Source organism: Lagopus muta, chromosome 6, assembly GCF_023343835.1.
Source record: "Lagopus muta isolate bLagMut1 chromosome 6, bLagMut1 primary, whole genome shotgun sequence".
In the NCBI taxonomy this organism is placed as follows: Eukaryota; Metazoa; Chordata; class Aves; order Galliformes; family Phasianidae; genus Lagopus; species Lagopus muta.
In genome coordinates this window covers 56231056-56250506 of record NC_064438.1, presented here as the reverse complement: position 1 = coordinate 56250506, position 19451 = coordinate 56231056, and the positions used below count along the sequence as shown (strand labels likewise).

General features: G+C 51.4%; 1 protein-coding gene across 6 annotated transcripts in view; it reads left to right on the top strand.

Moving 5' to 3' along the window:
• Positions 1-18959, top strand: part of SAMD4A (sterile alpha motif domain containing 4A) — a 68638-nt gene extending 49679 nt beyond the window's left edge. For 3 of the 6 annotated variants that reach the window (XR_007377800.1, XR_007377799.1, XR_007377802.1), the window contains 10 exons: positions 2647-2910; positions 6967-7076; positions 7672-7758; positions 9049-9343; positions 9955-10040; positions 10690-10808; positions 11921-12122; positions 12467-12593; positions 13620-14528; positions 15518-18959. Coding sequence is in view for 2 of the 6 variants with exons in the window: in XM_048949166.1 (XP_048805123.1) it covers positions 2647-2910; positions 6967-7076; positions 7672-7758; positions 9049-9343; positions 9955-10040; positions 10690-10808; positions 11921-12122; positions 12467-12593; positions 13620-13703; positions 15518-15546 (1403 nt within the window). In the remaining 4 variants the exon portion in view is untranslated. The remainder of the gene's footprint in view (positions 1-2646; positions 2911-6966; positions 7077-7671; positions 7759-9048; positions 9344-9954; positions 10041-10689; positions 10809-11920; positions 12123-12466; positions 12594-13619; positions 14529-15517) is intronic. The other 3 variants (XM_048949166.1, XR_007377801.1, XM_048949167.1) reach the window with 3 other exon arrangements.
• Positions 18960-19451: the final 492 nt, after the last annotated feature.

Sequence of the window (19451 nt, the reverse complement as noted above, 5' to 3'; positions counted from 1 at the left end):
GACCCGAGTTTTCTCCTCACTGCTCTGTCCCTCCTGCAGCATCCCATAGCCCAGATGCAGACCCACTCCTTCTCTACCCTTTTATTTTTGTCCCTTGGAAACACGACGCCAAGCTTGGTCTGAAACCCAAGAGTGCTCCGGCAGCACAGCACACATTTCTCAATGCTGGCTCTGGGTTATTTATTATATTTTTCCCTAGGATGCCAAACGTCTCAGGCTGATCTCAGAGGCGTTATATTTAGCAGTGACGGCCAGGTTGTGGCTGTCTGTGGTTTGGGTGTGATTTAGGAGCTGTATTGCAGCAATGGGCTGAGGCTGCCCAGGATTGAGCACGTGCAGCTCATTTATTTTAGCAGAAGACCAAAGGAGCAGATTATCCCAGCTCAGCCATTGGCATCACCAGCTTCACCTCAGACCACCCAAAAAGTGCTCCAAAAGCAGGGAAGGAGGTGATGCTTTCAGGATCATCGGCTGCATCTGTTATTTCAAGAAGCAAGAGAGCAGAAGCCCAAGCAGCAGCATTCATCAGTGTGCCAACAAATGGGCACCCACGCTGTGTCATGCTCCTGGGTCAAGCATTGCCTGCCAGCTCCAGGGCCTCCTACCACAATTACAAAGTAAGATTGTAATGTGCAGCATCCTTTTTGGAGGAGTTTCCCTACAGCATTTCTCAGGAGCTGTGTGAATGGGCTCATACAGCAGCCTGCTGGATGCTGGCTTTGTGCTATCTCGGGAGAAGAAGTGGAACTGATTTTTATGTGTTGCACTGGGTGGTTTCTAATTGTTCCTGACCAGCCTGCATAGTCCATTATTTCTCCACCAGCTGACGCCGGCTTCTAATTAGGGGATGTAAAATGAAGATGGAAGAGCAGCAGTTTGCAAGGGGATGGTTGCTCAGGAGGAAATCCGTGCTGGATTTAAGCCCAGAGCATCCTCTTACTTGGGGAGAGGACAGCTTGCAAGCAGCAGCCCTGGGCTCCCTACAAGCTATCCTATGATGATCCTACAGTCAGCTCATGCCCTGCAAGCTCCTGTGCTGCCCATACCCCATTCCTGTACATCTCTGCATGAATATGTCCTTAAAGGAATTTATGCTACAGTTGTCTGGGGTGACCTCAGCCCCCTGGATGTTGCAGGGCTTGGCACAGTTTGGCTTTCCTGGCTGAGCCACAGCACTTAAATATCTCATCCAAGAAAACCTGAAATATTTCTGTTTTACCGTCAGGATGTTTTCCCATTTAGGAAACACTGCTTTGAAAACAATTCCAGCTCTGCACTGACGTCCTTTTCTGTCAAGAGGCTTCTGCGAGGCATTTCTGTAGTTGTTCAATGGGAAGAGAGCACATTCCTCACCACGAGCCACTCTTTCTGTGTGATGCTTGCAGTACGTGCCAGCAGGGAAGGCACTGTCAGAGACAGGAATGCTAGAGATGTGCCCTGATTACCCCACAGGGGAATCGTGGACTGGAAGGACATTGAGGCACTGCTCAGATTGCCCAGAGAGGTGCTGGTGCCCCATCCCTACAGATAGCTCAGGTCAGGTTGGATGGGGCTCTGAGCACCTGATGGAGCTGTGAGTGTCCTTGGTTATTGCAGAGGAGTTGGATCAGAGGGTTTTTAGTGATCCCTTCCAACTCAAAGGACACTATGATGCTGTAGCTCTGGATGCAGAGCTAAAGCAGATTGTCCCACTAAACCTGCACCTGTGTGGGGTTCCCCGATGATCCTGGATTCAGAGAACTCTGAAATAATTTCAAATGCAGGGGTTAGCCATTGCTCTTTTCCCAGCATCATTGAAATCATTCATTAGAAAGAAATTGATCTTGATGGTGTTAAAATGTCAGGCAGGAGATACAAACATGCATAAAAGTGGGGGGAAAAGCAAATCCGAAGCTTTCCAAGGAGAATTCTGCAGTGGGGGACTCAGACTCACCTCCATGTCCAGGCTGTGCTTTTTCTGCTGCTTTGCATTTTGCTTTTTTGGGGAAGGCAGCATGCAGATGAAAGCATGCCTGCTGGGCTGGGGAGCGGGGATGCTCTCATTACTGACGATAGCTCAGCTGACTGCAGGAGCTTGGTAGGACTTCAAGAGGCTGAGAGATCTATTTGGGTAATAAGTTTCTCCACGGTTACCTTAGGCAGATGTGCAAATGCTCTTGCTTCAGGGCATGAGCTGAGTGCTAGCCCAGAGGGAAAAGCTTCCCCTTCTGAAAAGCTTCCATGCCTTTCTCAGCAAGGGTTGGTTCTGGGGCAGTGTGTGATGGTAGCAGGATGTTTAATGAGCTCAGCGTAGCTGCTTGAAATTTCCCATTCTGCCTGAAATACCAGCAGCATCCTCCTTATCAGACAGGCAGAGGCTCCTTTTTTTTGGCTGGAGAGAAACCCGTGGCTCACCCTCACCAAAGCATCCCCATGGAGCTCACGTAACCCCATCTTGTTGCAGGTACTGGGAGGCAAAGAGCAAAAAAAAGAGCAGGATTCCAGCATCCTGGGCACCATGAAGCCCCCGGCACCGTGCCGAGTCACCACCCATTTGATTTTTTTATATATAAATATATATAAATATACATATTTTTTTTTCGGGGGACTCTGCTGCATCCTGGGCCGCGAGGGGGGAATAACCTGTTTGATTTTATTTTTTTTCAGTTCTCTCAGGCCAGACACACCACAGCCCTTTGAAACGCTCTGTGTCCCTTACCCCACCCATGAATGTGCCAAACCAGCCTCTAGGACATGGATGGATGTCTCATGAGGACTTACGAGCTAGAGGACCCCAGTGCATCCCTTCCGATCATGCCCCCCTGTCTCCACAAAGCAGTGTAGCCTCTTCGGGAAGTGGTGGGAGTGAACATTTAGAAGATCAGCCTTCCGCTCGTAACACATTCCAGGAGGAAGGGAGTGGTATGAAAGGTGAGTGACAACTGAGATGCCTCCCCCCTTTTTGCCCCTGCCTGCTCCCAGGACCTTTTTGGGGCCATTTTTGGGGAACTTGGGCTTTGGTCTCACCCTTGTTGGCGTCATCGCTGCGTCATCGTTTTGGTCTCACCATATTAGGGTGATGGCTTAGGCTCCAAAAAGCTGCATTTTCTCCATAGCCTGTGGTTTTAGCTGCCAGTGGTGCTCTCTTCCTCTTTCAATTTTCCAATTACAGTGAAAAAATAAGTTTAACAAGTCATGGGTCATTTATCATTGCGATGGTTGATGTGACCAGAACCCCACCGAGCATCTGGGGCCCAGGATGCTTGTTTGCACTGACTTCATCCCACGTATCTCAGTTGTTTTTCCCATTTTGCCTGCTTTTCACAGAGACTTTTAGTAAGTAAGGCAGAAATGAAACCTCTTTGCTGCAAAGATGGAAGGCAAACGTCAGGCTGTAGGGGAATGAATCGCTGTAACTGTGCAGAATGGGCAAACTCACAGCCTGCGTGTTCTTGTGAGCAGAGAAAATGACTGGAAATGAACTCACAGCTAGCAGAGACTTATTTAAACAACTGCTGTCAGGCATGCAGTGTAACACAGTGCCAGCAGGGACGGTTGCTTCTCATTAATGCAAAGCAGCTCTATCGCATGAAGACTGATGGTGCACTAGAACAAGGAAACATATTTTTCAGTAGTCACAAGGGGTGATTTTGTTCTAATGGCAGACAGATCTGGGTATGGAGGAGTCCTCTGTAATGTGGAGCAGTATTTGAACGGGCACGGTGTGACTTTCTGTGATTTGCATGGAAGAAATGTGTGGAAACACTCCTGGTTTGCCCTGTGATGCTGTGTGCTGAGCCCCATCCCTGGGTGGGCTTTGCCTTGAGATGATGCCTTGGGACAGCGGCCACGGGCTGTGGATGTGACAGAAGGGGTTTCTAGGGGAGCTCTGCTCACTAACAAGCTTCTAATTAGGGAGCTCAGGCAGGGAGAACCACATCAGGGCAGGTGGCACAGAGTGGGTTTTCCCCACATGACGTTTCTCTGGGTTTCTGCTGGTGAGGCTGGGGAAGAGACTTGGCTGGGCTTCACTCTGCATGATTGTGACCTGGGTGGTAATTTTCCCAGAGAAGTGCATTGAATCCCCCACACCTCACCCATATGGCCAAGGCTGCTCAATTTCCTTCAGAGAACCAAACATAACAACCAGAGGTGCTTTTGCCCATCGGGACCTTCCTAACCCAGCCCAGTCTCTTTGTCACCGCTTCCCCTCCTCGCCCCTCTCTGCAGGATGCTTCATGCACATCCCTGCTCTGTTCCCCCACTGCTGAGTCAGACAATCTGCTTCTGTCCCGCTCTCAGGGACATGCAAACCAGATGTCTGCAGCCTCTGGTCTCATGCCCAAAGTCTGTCATGCCGTCCCCTCAACTGTATTTCCTTCAGGCTGCACTGACCTGTTTTATTCCCAGTTTTCTAAACTTCTCTCCTCTGGTTTTCTTCCATAAAGCCCATATCCTTCTGAAGATGTGTTGCCCAGGACTGGGCTTTGTATCAGAGCTGAGCAGAGAGGACTTGGTTGCCACATGGACAGGGTTCTGGTGCTGTGCAGCTTGCTGTGCTCAAATAACACGACAGCATGGCTGCATGTGATCCATTGTATCCCCAGATCTCCCCTGCAAAAAGTACTGCCCGTTCCCTGCTCTCATTCTGTGCCATTTGCTGTTCCTACATCCGTGCACAACTTCATGCATTTTTATTGGACTGTGTCTTATTTCATCCAGATCGGGTTCTTGCTTTGCCAGATCCGTTCTGAGCTGCAGCCACGTCTTCTGAAGTGCCTTCCCCAAACTTGCTCTCTCTTCCACCCTCCAGGGCAACCATTGGATGCATTGGGGCCCACCAGGGACCCCCACCCGTGGTTCATCTCCCCTGATGTTATGTATTTCTCTATTTTCCATCTATCTTCGTGCTGAAGGAAGCACAGAAGTCCTCATCCTGCTGCTCACGTTAGACACGGCGTTTTGTGCAATCGTGCCATGACTTAGCAATTATGTCCCAATAATTGGTGATTAAGGAGTAGCTCTGTGTGTGGAAGGCAAGCTCACTGCTCCATGGGGTCGCTGGGGAGTTGGGCTTTCCAAGGGCCATGAAATCACCTTATGCAGCCTTTTGCACATCCTTATTTTCTGCAGGGTTCCGTGTGTGTGAAGTTGAATCTCTCTTCTGCTGGTGTCCAGTTGGACTTTCCCATTGACTTTGTCCTGTGCCAAATGCAAATGTCCCCAGGGAATAGAGGAACAGGCAGGTCTCTAATGTGCCATCACTAGAATGTTGTGTTTCCCATAAATGAAGCTGAGATTCAAACCTGCCAGGCCCTGTGCTGGAAGCAGAGGGCTTGCTGTTAATGGCTTTTCATTTCTCAAAGCAGAAAATTGGGGTGAGGCTTTTGGTAGTGGGGTTTAGAATTGTCACGTGTTGGGACCCTTGGAAAATGGCAAACTTGAACTTGTCTGCACTTGGTAACTGCTTTGCCCCCTTGTTGGGTGTGAGGTTCATCTCCTTCAGGGATTTAATTGGAACACAAGTCCTGACCTGTGTCAGTAGACAGAGCCTGTCAGTGGGCAGGATGGTTTGGGTTGGAAGGGAACATCCAGTCCCAGCTGCTGCCATGGGCAGGGACACTTCCCACCAGCCCAGGGTGCCCAAAGCCCCATCCAGCCTGGCCTTGGGCATTGCAGGGATGGAGCAGGAGGTCTTACCAGGAGGGTGGGAGCTTTGCCTGTTTGCAGATGAAAACTCACTGGAGACCTGTTGAGGTGGGCTGAGCGTGGCACTGGGGTCTTTACAGGGATGAGACACAGGTGACCCTCCTTTAGCAAGCAGCAAAGGGGTCTGTGCATGGGGAAGTGGGTACTCCTTGATGGTCAGTGCCTTCCTGCACAGGCAGTCAGGGCCCACCATATGTTCTGCCTTACATAAGTGTGGGCTTCAATGCTGTTTGGGGCTGAAATGCTGTTTTTTATTCCTGTGCTGCCCAGTGCAGGCTGAGTTGGTTCTGGAAGATATCTCATGGATGAGGCAGGGGACAAGGACTGATGGGACTGATGGGATTGCTGAGGGTGCCAATGGAGTGCAGTGGGCTTGGCAGGCTACATGGTGCTGTTCAGGTGCTAAATGAGTCAGGTCCCAATCTGCCAGAGCATTTGAAGCCTGTAGGACATAGAGCAGAAGCAGCAGCATGGGCTGAAACCATCACCTGCAGAACCCAGGGGAAGCTCTGAGTGGGGCTGAAGCTACAAAAGTGGGTTTTGAAGACCATCTTTGACAGCACATCATTTCTCCCTTCTCCAATGTAAAATAATGACGATCTGTTTGTTTCTCTTTAAGCAGCTGTTTAAATTTTCAGCACACCTCATCTTCCCTCACGCTGTAAATCAGTGTCTGTAAGCTGCAGCACAGCCATTTGCTGGTGCTAAGCTCAATCCCACCATTCCCTTCTGCAGCTTCCATGTTTCCAACAAAGCATGAGGAACAAGCCCATGCCATGGCACAACACCAGCCCCCCATGTAGCATCACCAAATCGCATGGCTGCAGATGGGCATCAGGGCAGCCAACTCTGCTTTAGGGAAAGACTTGAGGTCATTTTGTGAAGGGGCCCTGTGTAGGGATTGAGTGTATTGCAGTGGTTCTGGACCCACTGAGCTTGGTGGGATGCTTTGTGATGAGTGGAGCAGATGCTGGAACACATCCTAATGGTTTTATCTCGGGTGTAGTGTAGACAAGAGTGATTGGATCAGAGTGGTTTCAAGAGCCAGGGAACTAACTCTGAGTCCCCCTTCCATCGCACCCATAGCATCTCAGCCTCCTTAGGGCCCCGTGAAGCTCAGTTGGGCACCTGCAGCATCAGTGGGATGGCACATGGGGAAAGCAGCCCTTAAAAAACCCCTCTGTTGCCTCCTCAGTTGACCCAGCTGTTGATAACACGTGTCATTAAGCAGCATCATAACTAACGGGGAGCTCTTGTCCCATTGCCCTTGTGCTGCAGATGTTCCAGCCTGGCTGAAGAGTCTCCGGCTGCACAAGTACGCCGCGCTCTTCTCACAGATGACGTACGAGGAGATGATGGCCCTCACTGAATGCCAGCTCGAGGCACAAGTAGGTCTGCAGGAGGGCACAAGGCTGTCAGCCCCAGCGCATCCCACTGGCAACGGGACGCCTGGATGCGTCTTGTGCCCTCGTGGCTGGTTGGAGAGCAAACAGCAAAAGGAGCATGGAGCATTGGGAGAGTGAAAAAACTCAGTGTACTTTGAGAAGGCCACATCCCTGATTTCTTACCGGAATTCCCATCTTCTTTGAAGTCGCTGGGAGCTGTGCTTGGGGTTTGGTCATGTTGGGATTTGGGCGTTTTGGGGGCACAGGCTTCAGGCCGTAGCTCCCGAAAGTCAGTGGGACTTTGGTGGCTGATTACTGAGTAAACCTTTGAGAACGTCCCCTGTCTCAGCTTATATCTGTGTTAGCCTTGGTGTAAAAAAATCCAGGCAACACCTTTGCTTTCACTCTCTGAGATATAGCAGGGTAGGGATGGGTTAGCTAGAAATCTGCATCTCCAGCAACTTCCTGACTGGTTTTCTATGCAGATCAGAAATTGGATTAATTTATAGCAGCCCGTTCCATTTCAGAGGGAAGGGCTTTGGGTTGCTCAGGCCATCCCATGGAAATGGTAATGCCAGGCTGTGTGCTGTTTTTGCAGAACGTTACCAAAGGCGCAAGACACAAAATAGTCATCAGCATCCAAAAGCTAAAAGAAAGACAAAACCTGCTCAAATCATTAGAAAGGGTAAGTAATGACAACAGCTTTTATGTTTCCTGTTTTCCCCCACAGACCCGGTGGGAGCAGCTCGCCTGACCTTTTGCTATTTGTTATTGGGATATTGTATTATATTTAATTGCACCATCCTCCAACAGCAACCAGCACAGCCTCCCACTAGGGGCCTTTAAATACCTCTGTGGTGTGTTGCTATTTATTGGTGTTTTCCTTAGCTCACTGCTTCGCTATTTATTTATAATACAGGATTGTACTTGGAGTATTGCAGGAGCTAATTAAGTCATATTTACTGCCATACATTAATAATCACTATTAAATCCAAGAGGCAGCCCTCTGGATTGAGCTCACCTCTGCGATGTGTTTTCCAGCTCTACTCCCTCCTCTCCATGTAGGTTTTGGGATATGGCATTGACCACAAGCCCAGCCCAGCCAGCTATGTATGCTGCAAAATACAAGGAGGGAAGTGCCAGGGGCTGCTTTGCTTAGAATCATAGACTCATAGCAGAGAATAGCTTGGGTTGGGAAGGACTTCATGTCCAGCTTTTTGTCCACCAGGACCCTCCAGTCCTCAGCAGAGCAGCTCTCAGTGAGTTCTCCTCCTGGTCTGTACACATGCCTGGGATTGCCCCGACCCAAATGAGCACTTTGGCCTCATTGAACCTCATGAGCTTCATGTGGGCCCACTTCTCGAGCCTGTCCAGCTCCCTCTGGATGGCACTCACATGCTGGGTGTGGGCTGGGGGATCTCCCTGTACCACACTGTGCTGGAACTCAGTGCTGCTGCGCTTGGGAAGAGACACCTCTGGTTTTCCAGGCTTCCTATCCAAATAGTTTTCTTTTTTTGTTTTTTTTATCCTGAGGTTAAGCAAGAGCATGTGTGTGTGATGGATTTTTTGGGGCATTGTCTTGCTGCTGAAGATTGCTGCTTTCTTGGAAAGAGGCTGCTCCACCCTCTCTGCCGGTTAGCAGAGCAGCAGATTTCCCCAGAAAGTATTGCCCAACAGCCTGACGTCGTGCATCCCTGTATCTCCAGGCTGACTTTTTTTTGCTGCAGGGATTTCAGTTCAACTGCAGGCTGCACAGAGCTGTGCGTGTCCCATCTCCCGTCCCTGGAGGCACCCAAGGCCACGGATGGGGTTTCGGGCATCCTGATCTGATGGGAGGTGCCTCTGCCCATGGCACGGAGTGGGACTGGATGGGCTTTAAGGTCTCTTCCAACTCAAACCAACTCAATGGTGCTGGTCTGGTTTGTAAGCAGTGCCCTTTCTTCACCACAAATCCTCCCTTGCCTTGAACCCACAGGACATCCTGGAAGGTGGCAACCTGCGTGTCCCGCTGCAGGAACTACACCAAATGATCCTCACCCCCATCAAAGCCTACTCTTCCCAAATCTCCAGCCCGGAGGAGCACAGCCGGGACACGGACTCACATCATCCCCCCGCCCTGCTGGGCTCAGACAGCCAGGGCTCCGATGGCAAGGACTCTGCAGCGGGGGGCATGCAGCAGCATCACCTGCCGGGCTGTGAGGGCGAGTCGGGGGGAGGCCCTTTGCCTGAAGGTGACCTGCCTGGACAGTTCACAAGGGTGATGGGGAAAGGTGAGCGAGGTTTTGTGAGTGTCCCACACAGGCCAGCTGGGTCTAAGCCCCTTTTTAAACTGCGGGTTAGATGCAGGACGTTCAAACATGCAGGCGCTGTTCCATGCAGGGTGTAGGGTTTGCATAGGGATTAATGTGCCTGGGGGTGGATGGTAGAAGTGCGAGGTGGAGAGCAGCATCGTGTGCCATACACAGGGCTGCTGCAGCAGGTAATTTAGACACGTCCTGCTTCCCCTCCATGGTATCTGAGGTGTTCATGCTGGCTGCATCCAGCAAGCGTGCACAGAAGACCAAGAGTAGAAGGAAACTTTCTGAGGTGCATTGGGAAACAGCAGCTCTGTTAAAAACCTGCTGTCGTCTGCTGCCTTTCACATGTTGTAATGGGGAGACGGGAGAGGGGCAGGTCCTGTGCTCCTGGCTTGCTTGGGTCTAATTCTGGGGACTCATCTGAATGGACACCAGTGTAACTGAGAACAAAATCTGACCCTAAATATAGGACAGGAATTAGGGACGTGCTTTTTTTCTCATTGATACAAGGGAAGGGGGGATCCAAGGCCCTGATCCCAGCTCAGCACTACGTTCCCTCTGATTTTCCCTTCTCTTTCTTGCAGTGTGCACACAACTTTTAGTTTCCCGACCAGATGAAGAGAATATAAGCTCCTATTTACAGCTTATAGACAAATGTCTAATACATGAGGTGAGTTGTGACAAATCTTGTTGTTGTTTCCAAAGTATCTGTTTATGTAAACGCTCTGGTTTCTAACACAAATATTTTTGGGGAGTATTAATAGTAATTATGGGGCCAGTAGGGTGCACAGAAACACTGCTCCCCCAGTGCTTACATGGTGGCATGGATATGGAGCTGGGAAGTGCCTCGTGCCAGCCTGGCCCTACTAAGCTCCAAGCTGTGCATGCAGCTTAAATAAAAGGCAGGCTGATTTGTGAGCATCCAAGGAGTGTTCCCACTGAGCTGGTACCCCCGGGGACCCCTGGAAATGGTGCAAGAGGTACAGCTGTGTCCTGGCAGGGATAGGGAAATCTCTGGGTGTTGTTTTTTTTTATATCATAGAATCATAGAATATCCCAAATTGGAAGGGAATCATAAGGATCTTTGAGTCCAATTCCTGGCTCCACACAGGACCACCCAAAAATCAGACCATATGTCTGAGAGTAGCGTCCAGATGCTTCTTGAACTGGCAGCTCAGGGCTGTGACCACAGCTATGGGATCGTGCCACTGCCTGCTGCTTTCTGTGCATGCACATACACAGCCCTACTCATTCCATCCAGAAAAATACTCATGTGTTTCTTATTTCTCTCTCTTTTTTTTTTTTTTTGGGGTGGACAGGCGTTTACAGAGATACAGAAGAAACGGCTGTTGTCATGGAAACAGCAGGTGCAAAAACTCTTTAGGTCTTTCCCTCGGAAATCCCTCCTGGAGCTGTCAGGCTATCGGCAGCAGCGGAGGTACGCGGGCACTGGGGAGGATGGAGGGGTGGCAAACAGTCCTGCAGCTCCATTTTGGATGGGGATGCTCATGCTGCTGCCTGATGCTACCCCACAGCCTGGCCCTGATCCCAGGCATCTAGCAGATTAAATCCATCCAGAAGCAGGAGGGCAGCGTGATTGCACCCATTTCACAGATGGGAAGCTCAGTCAGCGAGGAGCTGAGCAAGCAGAGGGCATCCCTGTGCCACTTCTCACCCTGCCTACTTCCCTCCTGCCTTCTGCTCATTAGATCAGGGCTGGAGTTCCACCAAAAAGCCATCAGAAAGCTGGCAGATAGGTTGGAAGCCCGCTGTTAGGGAGCACGGTGCTATGAACACATTGTTTACTCATCCACAGTGATGCTGGGGTTTGGGTGATCCTAGCATGCAGTTGGGTTGTTTCAAGAACAAGGCTATTTTTAGACCAGTTTGAACAATAATGTCAGCCTTTTGCTTCGTTCCACTAAATACATGTGATTGCAATCAGCACTGCTTGCTGCCAGAGCAAGAGGGGGTGGTGGGCAGAGGGGACGTGGCACTGCCTTGCACTTTGCATTTCATAGAGGCCTGTCAGGGTTATAGAGTGGCTTGGAAGGAGCCTTAAAGGGTACCTGGTTCCAACCCTACCACGGCCAGGGCCATGGCCTCAATGTCTGCCCCCATTAATTCCACTTGTGACCGCCTGATCTTGGGTCTGGGCCATTCTGCTGCAGACCTGGGGTTGTGATGTTAGAGCAGGTCCCACCACCTGGCTGCCTTTCACTCAGTGTGTCCCAAGTGGCTCAGAAAGCCATTATGACCAAATCTTACCAAACTGGCGCAGTGTCAGAGAGGGCTTTGTTCATAAAAACAAACCTCACGGAAGAGAAAGTTCCAACAGCTTGAGCTGAGCCTCTATCAGTCATTAAGGAATCCAAATGGGAGAGACTTCTTTTGTGCCCCAGCTGCAAGATGAGTTTAAATCAAACCCCAAGAAAACAGACAGCATGGACCCATGGTCAGCGGGTGGGAGGGCACAGAGCCCCATTGCAACCATCACAAACCCACCTGGAGAGCACCTCCAGTCTCACCCCAGCATTTCTCTCTCTGCAGCCGAGGCTTTGGGCAGTCCAACTCCTTACCTACAGCCGGATCCGCCGGGGCAGGGCTGGGCAGACGAAACCCCCGCCAGTTCCAGATCCCCTCCCGCAACCTCCCCACTGCCCGCCTGGGGCTGCTGGGTCCCAGTGGGCTGCTGGGCACCCCACAGCGCAGCCCTGCCACCAGCCCTGCCATCCTCAAGCAAGGCAGACAGGTTGGTCTTGCTCGTGGCTTTGTGGGGAGCGATCTGTGGAGGAGAGAGGGCAGCTGGGTGCACAGAGGGGGAGAATTGAGCCCACGGGGTACTTTGGTATTGATCCATAGATGTATATCACACCCGGGGGTGTGTATTAATAAATACCTGGCAGGAGGGTGGAGAGGCTCATATGGGTGTGGATGAGAGCATCACTGTCCCGATGCACACCATTTCCCTTCTTCCACTATTTCCCATCTCCCACCAGTTTCCATCTCCCCCCATTCCCCATCTCCCATCATCTCCCATCCAACGCCATCGTCTCCCACCAGTTCCCACCTCACTCGGTTCTTTGCATCCTACAGAATCTCTGGTTTGCCAACCCTGGGGGCAGCAACAGCATGCCCAGCAGGAGCCACAGCTCAGTGCAGAGGACGCGCTCGCTGCCGGTGCACACCTCCCCGCAGACCATGCTGATGTTCCAGCAGCCAGGTAGGAAGCAAGCATTTCCCTTTTGCTTCTCCTCATCCCATGGTGTGGAAGTGGCCTTGCCAGCCATGCCTTGCTCTTATTTAGGACATCATGCCACCAGGATGCCTTTGGGATGGGTTGAAGCAGAGATACTGCTTGGCCCTACAAATGACACCGCAGCCGTGCCGGTGCCCTGCATAACTTCCCTCTGGGGCAGTTCACTTCACGCTGTCGCTCTGTGGTCACTTTGTCACTTGCATGTGGCCTTGGTGTGGAAGAAGTGACTGGATGCCTCAAAGGAAATTCTTTTGTTAATGCCTATGAAGGTGAACGCTCCCATCTCTGCTTCCCTCCTGAACACCTGGATAATGTTCCCTAGGAACTCGAGGAGCTCCTGTAGGAGCATCCTCTGATTCAGTGGTTCCTGTGAAGTCCCCATCCTTCCCGTGGGGATGCTCGTCCCCATTCCTCTGGGCAGCCCTCCGTCACCCTTTGAGCATGGCTTTTCTTACTATGGCAATTCATATGGGGCATTACACCCCTGACAAACTGGGACCAAGCGTGGCCTCCCACGTGTGCTCTATTTAAAGCTGGCACTGTGTGTGACCTGCGGGCTGAAATGCCGCCGGGCTGGGGGTGCAGATCACTTACAGCCAGGGTATTTGGGGACAGGGCAGTGGAAAAGCCAAGGGACAGCAGCAGCACCTACAGCCCTCTGGCCCATCCATCTTGTGTTGCCACTCCAGCTCTCCCTGATTTATCGGATCGGAAATACAGGATTTGTAGGATAGGAAACAGAATGTAGGATTTACAGGATGGGAAATACATTGATAGGAAGTGTAGGAGAAACGTGGTGATTTTTGGAAACTTCTCTTTACTGAGGTTATTGCACTGGAAAAAGGAGTGTTAAGTGCAGTGATAGTGCGCTGGGATGTGGGTGGGTGTTGGTTGGAGTGGGAGAAAACCAAGCAAAGGGAAGCCAAAGGGGTGTAGGTCAGGTCCCCAGCGTGTCCCCTGACCCAGCTCTTCTGTCCCTGTCTCTTGCAGAGTTCCAGGTGCCGGTGACTGAACCTGACATCAACAACAGGCTGGAGTCCCTGTGCCTGAGCATGACGGAGCACGCGCTCAGCGGTGAGCACTCCCTCCTCCTTGGGCTCTTCCAGCACGTCCAGGCGGCCTCAGCCAAGCCCCCCAGGGGCTGCCCCACGCCCCCCAAGGGCTGGGACCAGCTTTGGCTGTGAGAGATGAGACAGGGTGGGATGGTTGCTGCTCCCACGGAGAGGTCTCAGCCAGCTCTGTCGGGACAGAGGGGTAAAACTAAACGCAGGGATTGCGCCCGGCGCTGGCAAAGCCTGTGCTTTTAGCCACTAGTTAGCTTGCTAATCATCATTAGTGTTAGCTCACTAGTCTGCTGTTAATTAATGACAAAGCCACCCAAGCTCTCGAATGGTGCACAGGCTTCAGAGTGCTCTACCCCTCTGCCAGCCCAAGCCCTGCTTTGCTGGGGGACACGGGGACCCCCAGGGCTGCAGCCATCCCTTTGGGGTCGCGCTGATGCTGGCAGCCTGGGTGGGGACAAGGAGCAGGGAGGGAGGAGGAGGTCCAGGCTGCAAGCAGTGCAAGAGGGGAGCCCAGGGAGGCACCGGACACGCCGTGACGCAGCGGACCCGGATGGCGTGGAGACGCCAGGATGGGACGAGCCGAGCAGCCCGCGTCGCCCAGAGCCTCCTGAATACACAGCCCCAAAAGCCACAGACTGTCGGATGGTGGAGGATGGGAACCCACGGGGAGGACAAGGCTCCCTGCAGCGATGGCACTGCCCAGGGACAGGGACGTGGGAGCGAGGACTGGACGTGGCAGCAGGGTGCTGGCCGTGGGCACAAGGACACTGCTGTCACCGACGCGTTCCTGCGGCGTGCGCCCAGGCGAGGCTTAGCTGTGTTGTTCCTGTGCAGGGTACTGCTCCTCCAAGTTATTTGTTTTTTCCAGGTCGTATTCCCCCCCCTCCCCACCCCCCCCAAGCCTCTCCAACCCGGCTGTGCTATAAATAGCTCTGCAGAAAAAATAATATTGAATAATAATAATAAACCTTTGGGGGAAAAAAATATCTAAGAGTAACAAACCTGTTTGTTTTCAAGTCTTAAATCCCGCCTGGCTGAGCAGAACAGGCAGTGCTCTGTTGGGGTGGGCACAAACCCTGCTGTGTGCTGCCCCTGCGTATCCCCTGAGTGTAATGCAGCTCATTCTGCATTGTGCAGAGTGTGGGGAGAGAGGGTAGCCCCGCTCTGCACCCCAGGGATTGGGATGGGGTTTGGAGGAGGGTTGGGGGTGCGCTGTGGTTCATGCAGGGGGGCATCTTGTGCTGGGGGGGGTGGAAATAGGGTTGGGGTGCACTTTGTGCGCTGTGGCAGCCTCCTTGTGTGCTGGTGGAGGTGGAGGGATGCTTGCACTGGGTCCTGTTGTGCAGCTTTGGGTTGGGTGGCACATCCTTGGCTGCAGGGCTGTGGGCTGGTCGCATCCCTGCTGTGCTGGGTTGAAAAGGCTGTGGGGCTTTTATCAATCGGTACCGCTGGGTTGGACGATCTGGAGAGGAGCAAGGCAGTACCCCAGGGCCGGCTCCATCCCCACGTGCTGGAATGGGGAGTCCCAGACTCATGGCCACATTGCCACCAAACTGTCAGGAACCCCCATCTGCTCCTGGAGAAGGGGACAGGGGGCCGTGGCAGGAGCAAAACCCCACTCAGGCCATGGTACCAATGTGGGTTGCAAAGAGACTGTGGGAGGAGAGCGGTTATATCAGCCCCCAAAGACCCGATTGCCACCCTACGGGAGGATGAATGGGGGATTGCCCCGCTTCCATCCCACTTCAGGGGATGACCAGGGGCAGTCAGGAGCAGAGCAGTGTGACCCCAGGGCCGCCCCTAACTCTGCCTTCCCACTTGCAGACGGTGTCGACCGGACCTCCACCATCTAGAGGAGGACAGCCTGATGGCGGCGGTGCTGATGGGAGAAGAACTGCTGCAGGTCCAGCGGAGAGGTCCAGGCACGGGAGCCTCAGTGACAGCTTGCATCCTTTCTGTCTTTCTCTCTCTTCCTCTCTTTTCTCCTGTTTTAATTTGGTGAACGTGTAGATTGTCCTTGTGAACATACCATTAGACTTGGAATTTGTGTTGTCCTTTCTTACATCCGTGCTAAAAAACGGAAAGGGGGGAGGGGGGGAGGGAGGGAGAGGAGGGATGGCAAAGAAAGAAACAACGCTGAGAAAAACAAACAGCAAAAAAATGCCTGGGGTGGGTGGGGGGTGAGGCAGAAAAGTGCTGACTTTGTGGTTTCGCCATGGGCGGCGAATGTCACCTGTGTGTGACCAAAGCCCTGAAGGGAGGATTTGCCATAGGGGACCCCGCGGGTGCTGCCAGCTGGCCCGTCCTTGTCCTCATCCCATAGGGGCTGGGCTGTAGCCTATGCAAAAAAAAAAAAGGCCCCTTGGGATGGATGGAACCGGTGGCTGAATTGTAAAAACCAAAATCAAAAAAAAAAAGATTAAAAAAAAAGAAAAAGAAAAAGCAGAAACAAACCTGCCTTTCTGTTTTGCAAAGAGCACCCGGCACAGAGATCCGTCCGTCGGTGCGGTGTTGCGGGGCGCCCGTCCTGCTGTTGGGTTGTGAAGGGCTGGGGATGTCGGTGAGGGGCGATGCAGTGAGTGATGGGTGTCCGTGTCTCTGTCTTGTGTGTGTGGTAGAAGAAAGGTGCTGCATCCTGGGTTTGCACATCTGCCCAGCCTGCCCAAACCATCACTGCATCATCACCACATTCATCGTGGCGTCGCTGAATGGTTGGGTTGGAAGGGGTTGTAAAGACCTTCTGGTTCCACCCCTGCTGTGGGCTGGGTGCCCCCCAGCTCAGGCTGCCCAGGGCCCAACCATGGCCTGAGCACCTCCAGGGATGGGGCACCCACAGCTCTGGGCAGTGCCAGGGCCTCACCATCCTCTAAGTAAAGAATTTCCAACTAAAAGCCCATTAAAATGGGGTTTCCCCAGCCCTGCAATGGGGTAATCCTGGCCCCAAGATGAGAGGACGTTCTGGAAGAGCAGAACCAACCAAATGAGAGCGGGCACCAAAACTCAGCCCTGTTATGGGGCACAAAAAGCATCAGGAAGGGGACATGAATGATGCTCACCCCTAATGGACTTAGTGGAGGAAATGAGTAACACCTAAAGATGCTCAGAGCAGGAGGTGAATGGTCGTGGTGCCCCCTGGGTGGGTTTTGCTGTAAGCACTGCAGTCGGTCCCTACTAATAGAAGGGCGTACGAGCAATGGGATTCAGTCCCTGCTCATATATGAGGCTGTAGGGTTCCCAACACTGGCTCAACCCACAGCACCAATGGGCAGCTCCAGTTGAGGTGTGACCAGCAGTGCTGCTCTTCCAGGGGCTGAGCAGGGCTGGTTGTGCAGCTCTCGGCAGATGCGCAAATCCATTGGCGATGCAGCATTTTTAAGTAGTTTCATATGCATCTATATATCTATATATATATATGTGTGTGTGTGTGTATATATATAGATATATATAGAAAAAGAAGTGCCAAATGCAATGTTTTACATTTGCTGTTCCTTGGTTTGCTGTTGACCGGAAGGTGTTGAGGCGATGTTTATGTGGGGGAGCGGAGAAGGGAGAAGCAAAGTGGGAGTGCTATGGGACAAGCAGGGCAGGGCAGCACGAGGAAAGCCCGAAATCCTATTTATTCCTTTGCTGAATATAGAAACAGAGGTTATCTGATTGTTAAAGAGAGATTATTTTGGATATATTACATGTGAACGTGCTATGGCTGGTAACCATGATGATGTCTGTTATTAACAACCGAATCATTTGGGTTCTTTGTGTTGGTTTATTTGTTTGTTGTTTTCTTTTTCTCAAAGCTTGTTTCCCATTGGCAGTGTATGGGTTAATGGCTCTTCCGTTGTGTTTGCTGTTGCTTGTTTTTATAAGTAAGGAAAAGCGGCTTCGGTTTCCATTTTGGAAGTCCCTCCTGGCTCTGTCGGAGCCCTGCGCTGAGTGCAGGTAACAGCAGAGCTCTGTTCAAAGAGACGGATCGAATCCTGGTATTTATAAGACACAACACAGGCAAAAAAAAAAAAGAAAAAAAAAAAGAAAAAAAAAAAAAGAAAAAAGAATTAAAAAAAAAAACCAACAAAAAGAGTTGCATGAATAAGGCTGTGAAGTCAGATATTTAGTAATAACGCGGCAGTGCCTTTCTTTTTTGTATCCACCCATTTCCCTCTCATCCCCCCCCACCACGTGCAACTGTTCCCTACGCCCGCGGCCCCGGCAGCTCCTGGTGCTGCTGCCCCACAGCCTGAACCCACAGCCCCGCTGGGGCAGCCCTATGGGGCCGCGACGCTGAGGATAACCCCATTTCTTTTGAGGTGTCGCCGTCCCGCTGGGGATGAGCCCTTAGCCGAGCCAGGAGAGGGGCAACCCAAGGCTTCTCAGCTCATCGTGAAGCCCGGCGTTGGGGAGGGGCTCATCCCGGTGAGCCCAGCACGCTGTGATCCCGCATCGCAGGCTCCGGTCAGCACTCGGCGTTGAGGAATTTGTGGTGTCACCTTCCTCGGTGGGTGGGTTTTTATTTGGATGTGCCTGATGGAAAGTAGGTCCTGCAGACGTCGCATTTTGCACACGCAGCTCCGAGAACACTAAAAGTTGATTTTATACCGAGTCATCGAGAGTTTGCAAAAGTGAGTTTTATTTTTTGTATTCCTTTATCTTTACTTAAAGGTGAATGTGTATTCCTCTGGGAGGAATAGGAAGAAAATAAATAAATAAAAAAAGAAGAAAAAAAAAAACCAAAAAAAAGGAAAAAAAAAACAAAAAAACAACCAACCAAACCCAACCAGGAATGTTAATAATGTTAAACAGAATACTTCCTCCCTTATTAATATATAACCCTCTGTATTTATGCCTATTGTAAGCTGACTTCCAAGAGCTTTGACCTCTCTTCTGTTGCATGCCGTTCCCGGGCAGCCCTTTATTGTACATGCATGCCTTTAGTCCTGTTTTTTCTGTACAAAATTAGTGCACAAAGAAATATTTTTGCCTAGTTCATGTTGCCAAGCAATGCCTATTTTTTACATTTTGTCATATATGGAAATAGCATGTTTGTTACATGTAAAAGCTTCCCGATATACAGAAATACTAATGTTTGGAGATGCTGGTCTTTGCAAGTGTACAGTTTTCAAATGTTGTTACCAGTGAAACACCCTCGTGATTTCAACTTGCTCCAATGTATTTATTACTCATTTGCTCCCATGTAACTAGGAGTCATGGCTATATTTCATATCGACGTTATATTGAAAGTGAAGGGAGATGATTAATACAAGGTTTTGTAACACCGCGGTGTGCCGCCTCTTCATTTTGCTCTCTTCAAGGCAGGATGGCTGAGAGCCAAAAGGGAAGCAGCAAGGCGATGGCGGGCTGAGGGATGGGAGGGAAGAGCGCTCAGCTCCCCACGATGGTTGTGCTTTCCCTCCCACTGTAGTTGGGTAGATACAAATCGGCCTTCCCTGCACATCTGTCCCACAGGGACATGGGCAGTGTGGATACCAGGGCTACAACTCCTATTTTCTTCCGTATTTTCTCAGCTTTCTTGGCTTTCTACAAGATGCCAACAGCTGTGCTCTGGGCAGCACCAAGGCAGGGAAGAAACCACAGCTCTTGTTTTAGCACTAGGCTGAAGAGGCGCAGCTCAGAGCAGATGGTCCCACCCAAGCCATGGTGGCTGCTCAGGGCATCCCTTATCTGCTTGGGTTTGGGACAGTCCAATGCACGACCTTTTCCAGGGTTAGGCAGCCCTTACAGTGAACAAAAAATAAAGCAATTCCTG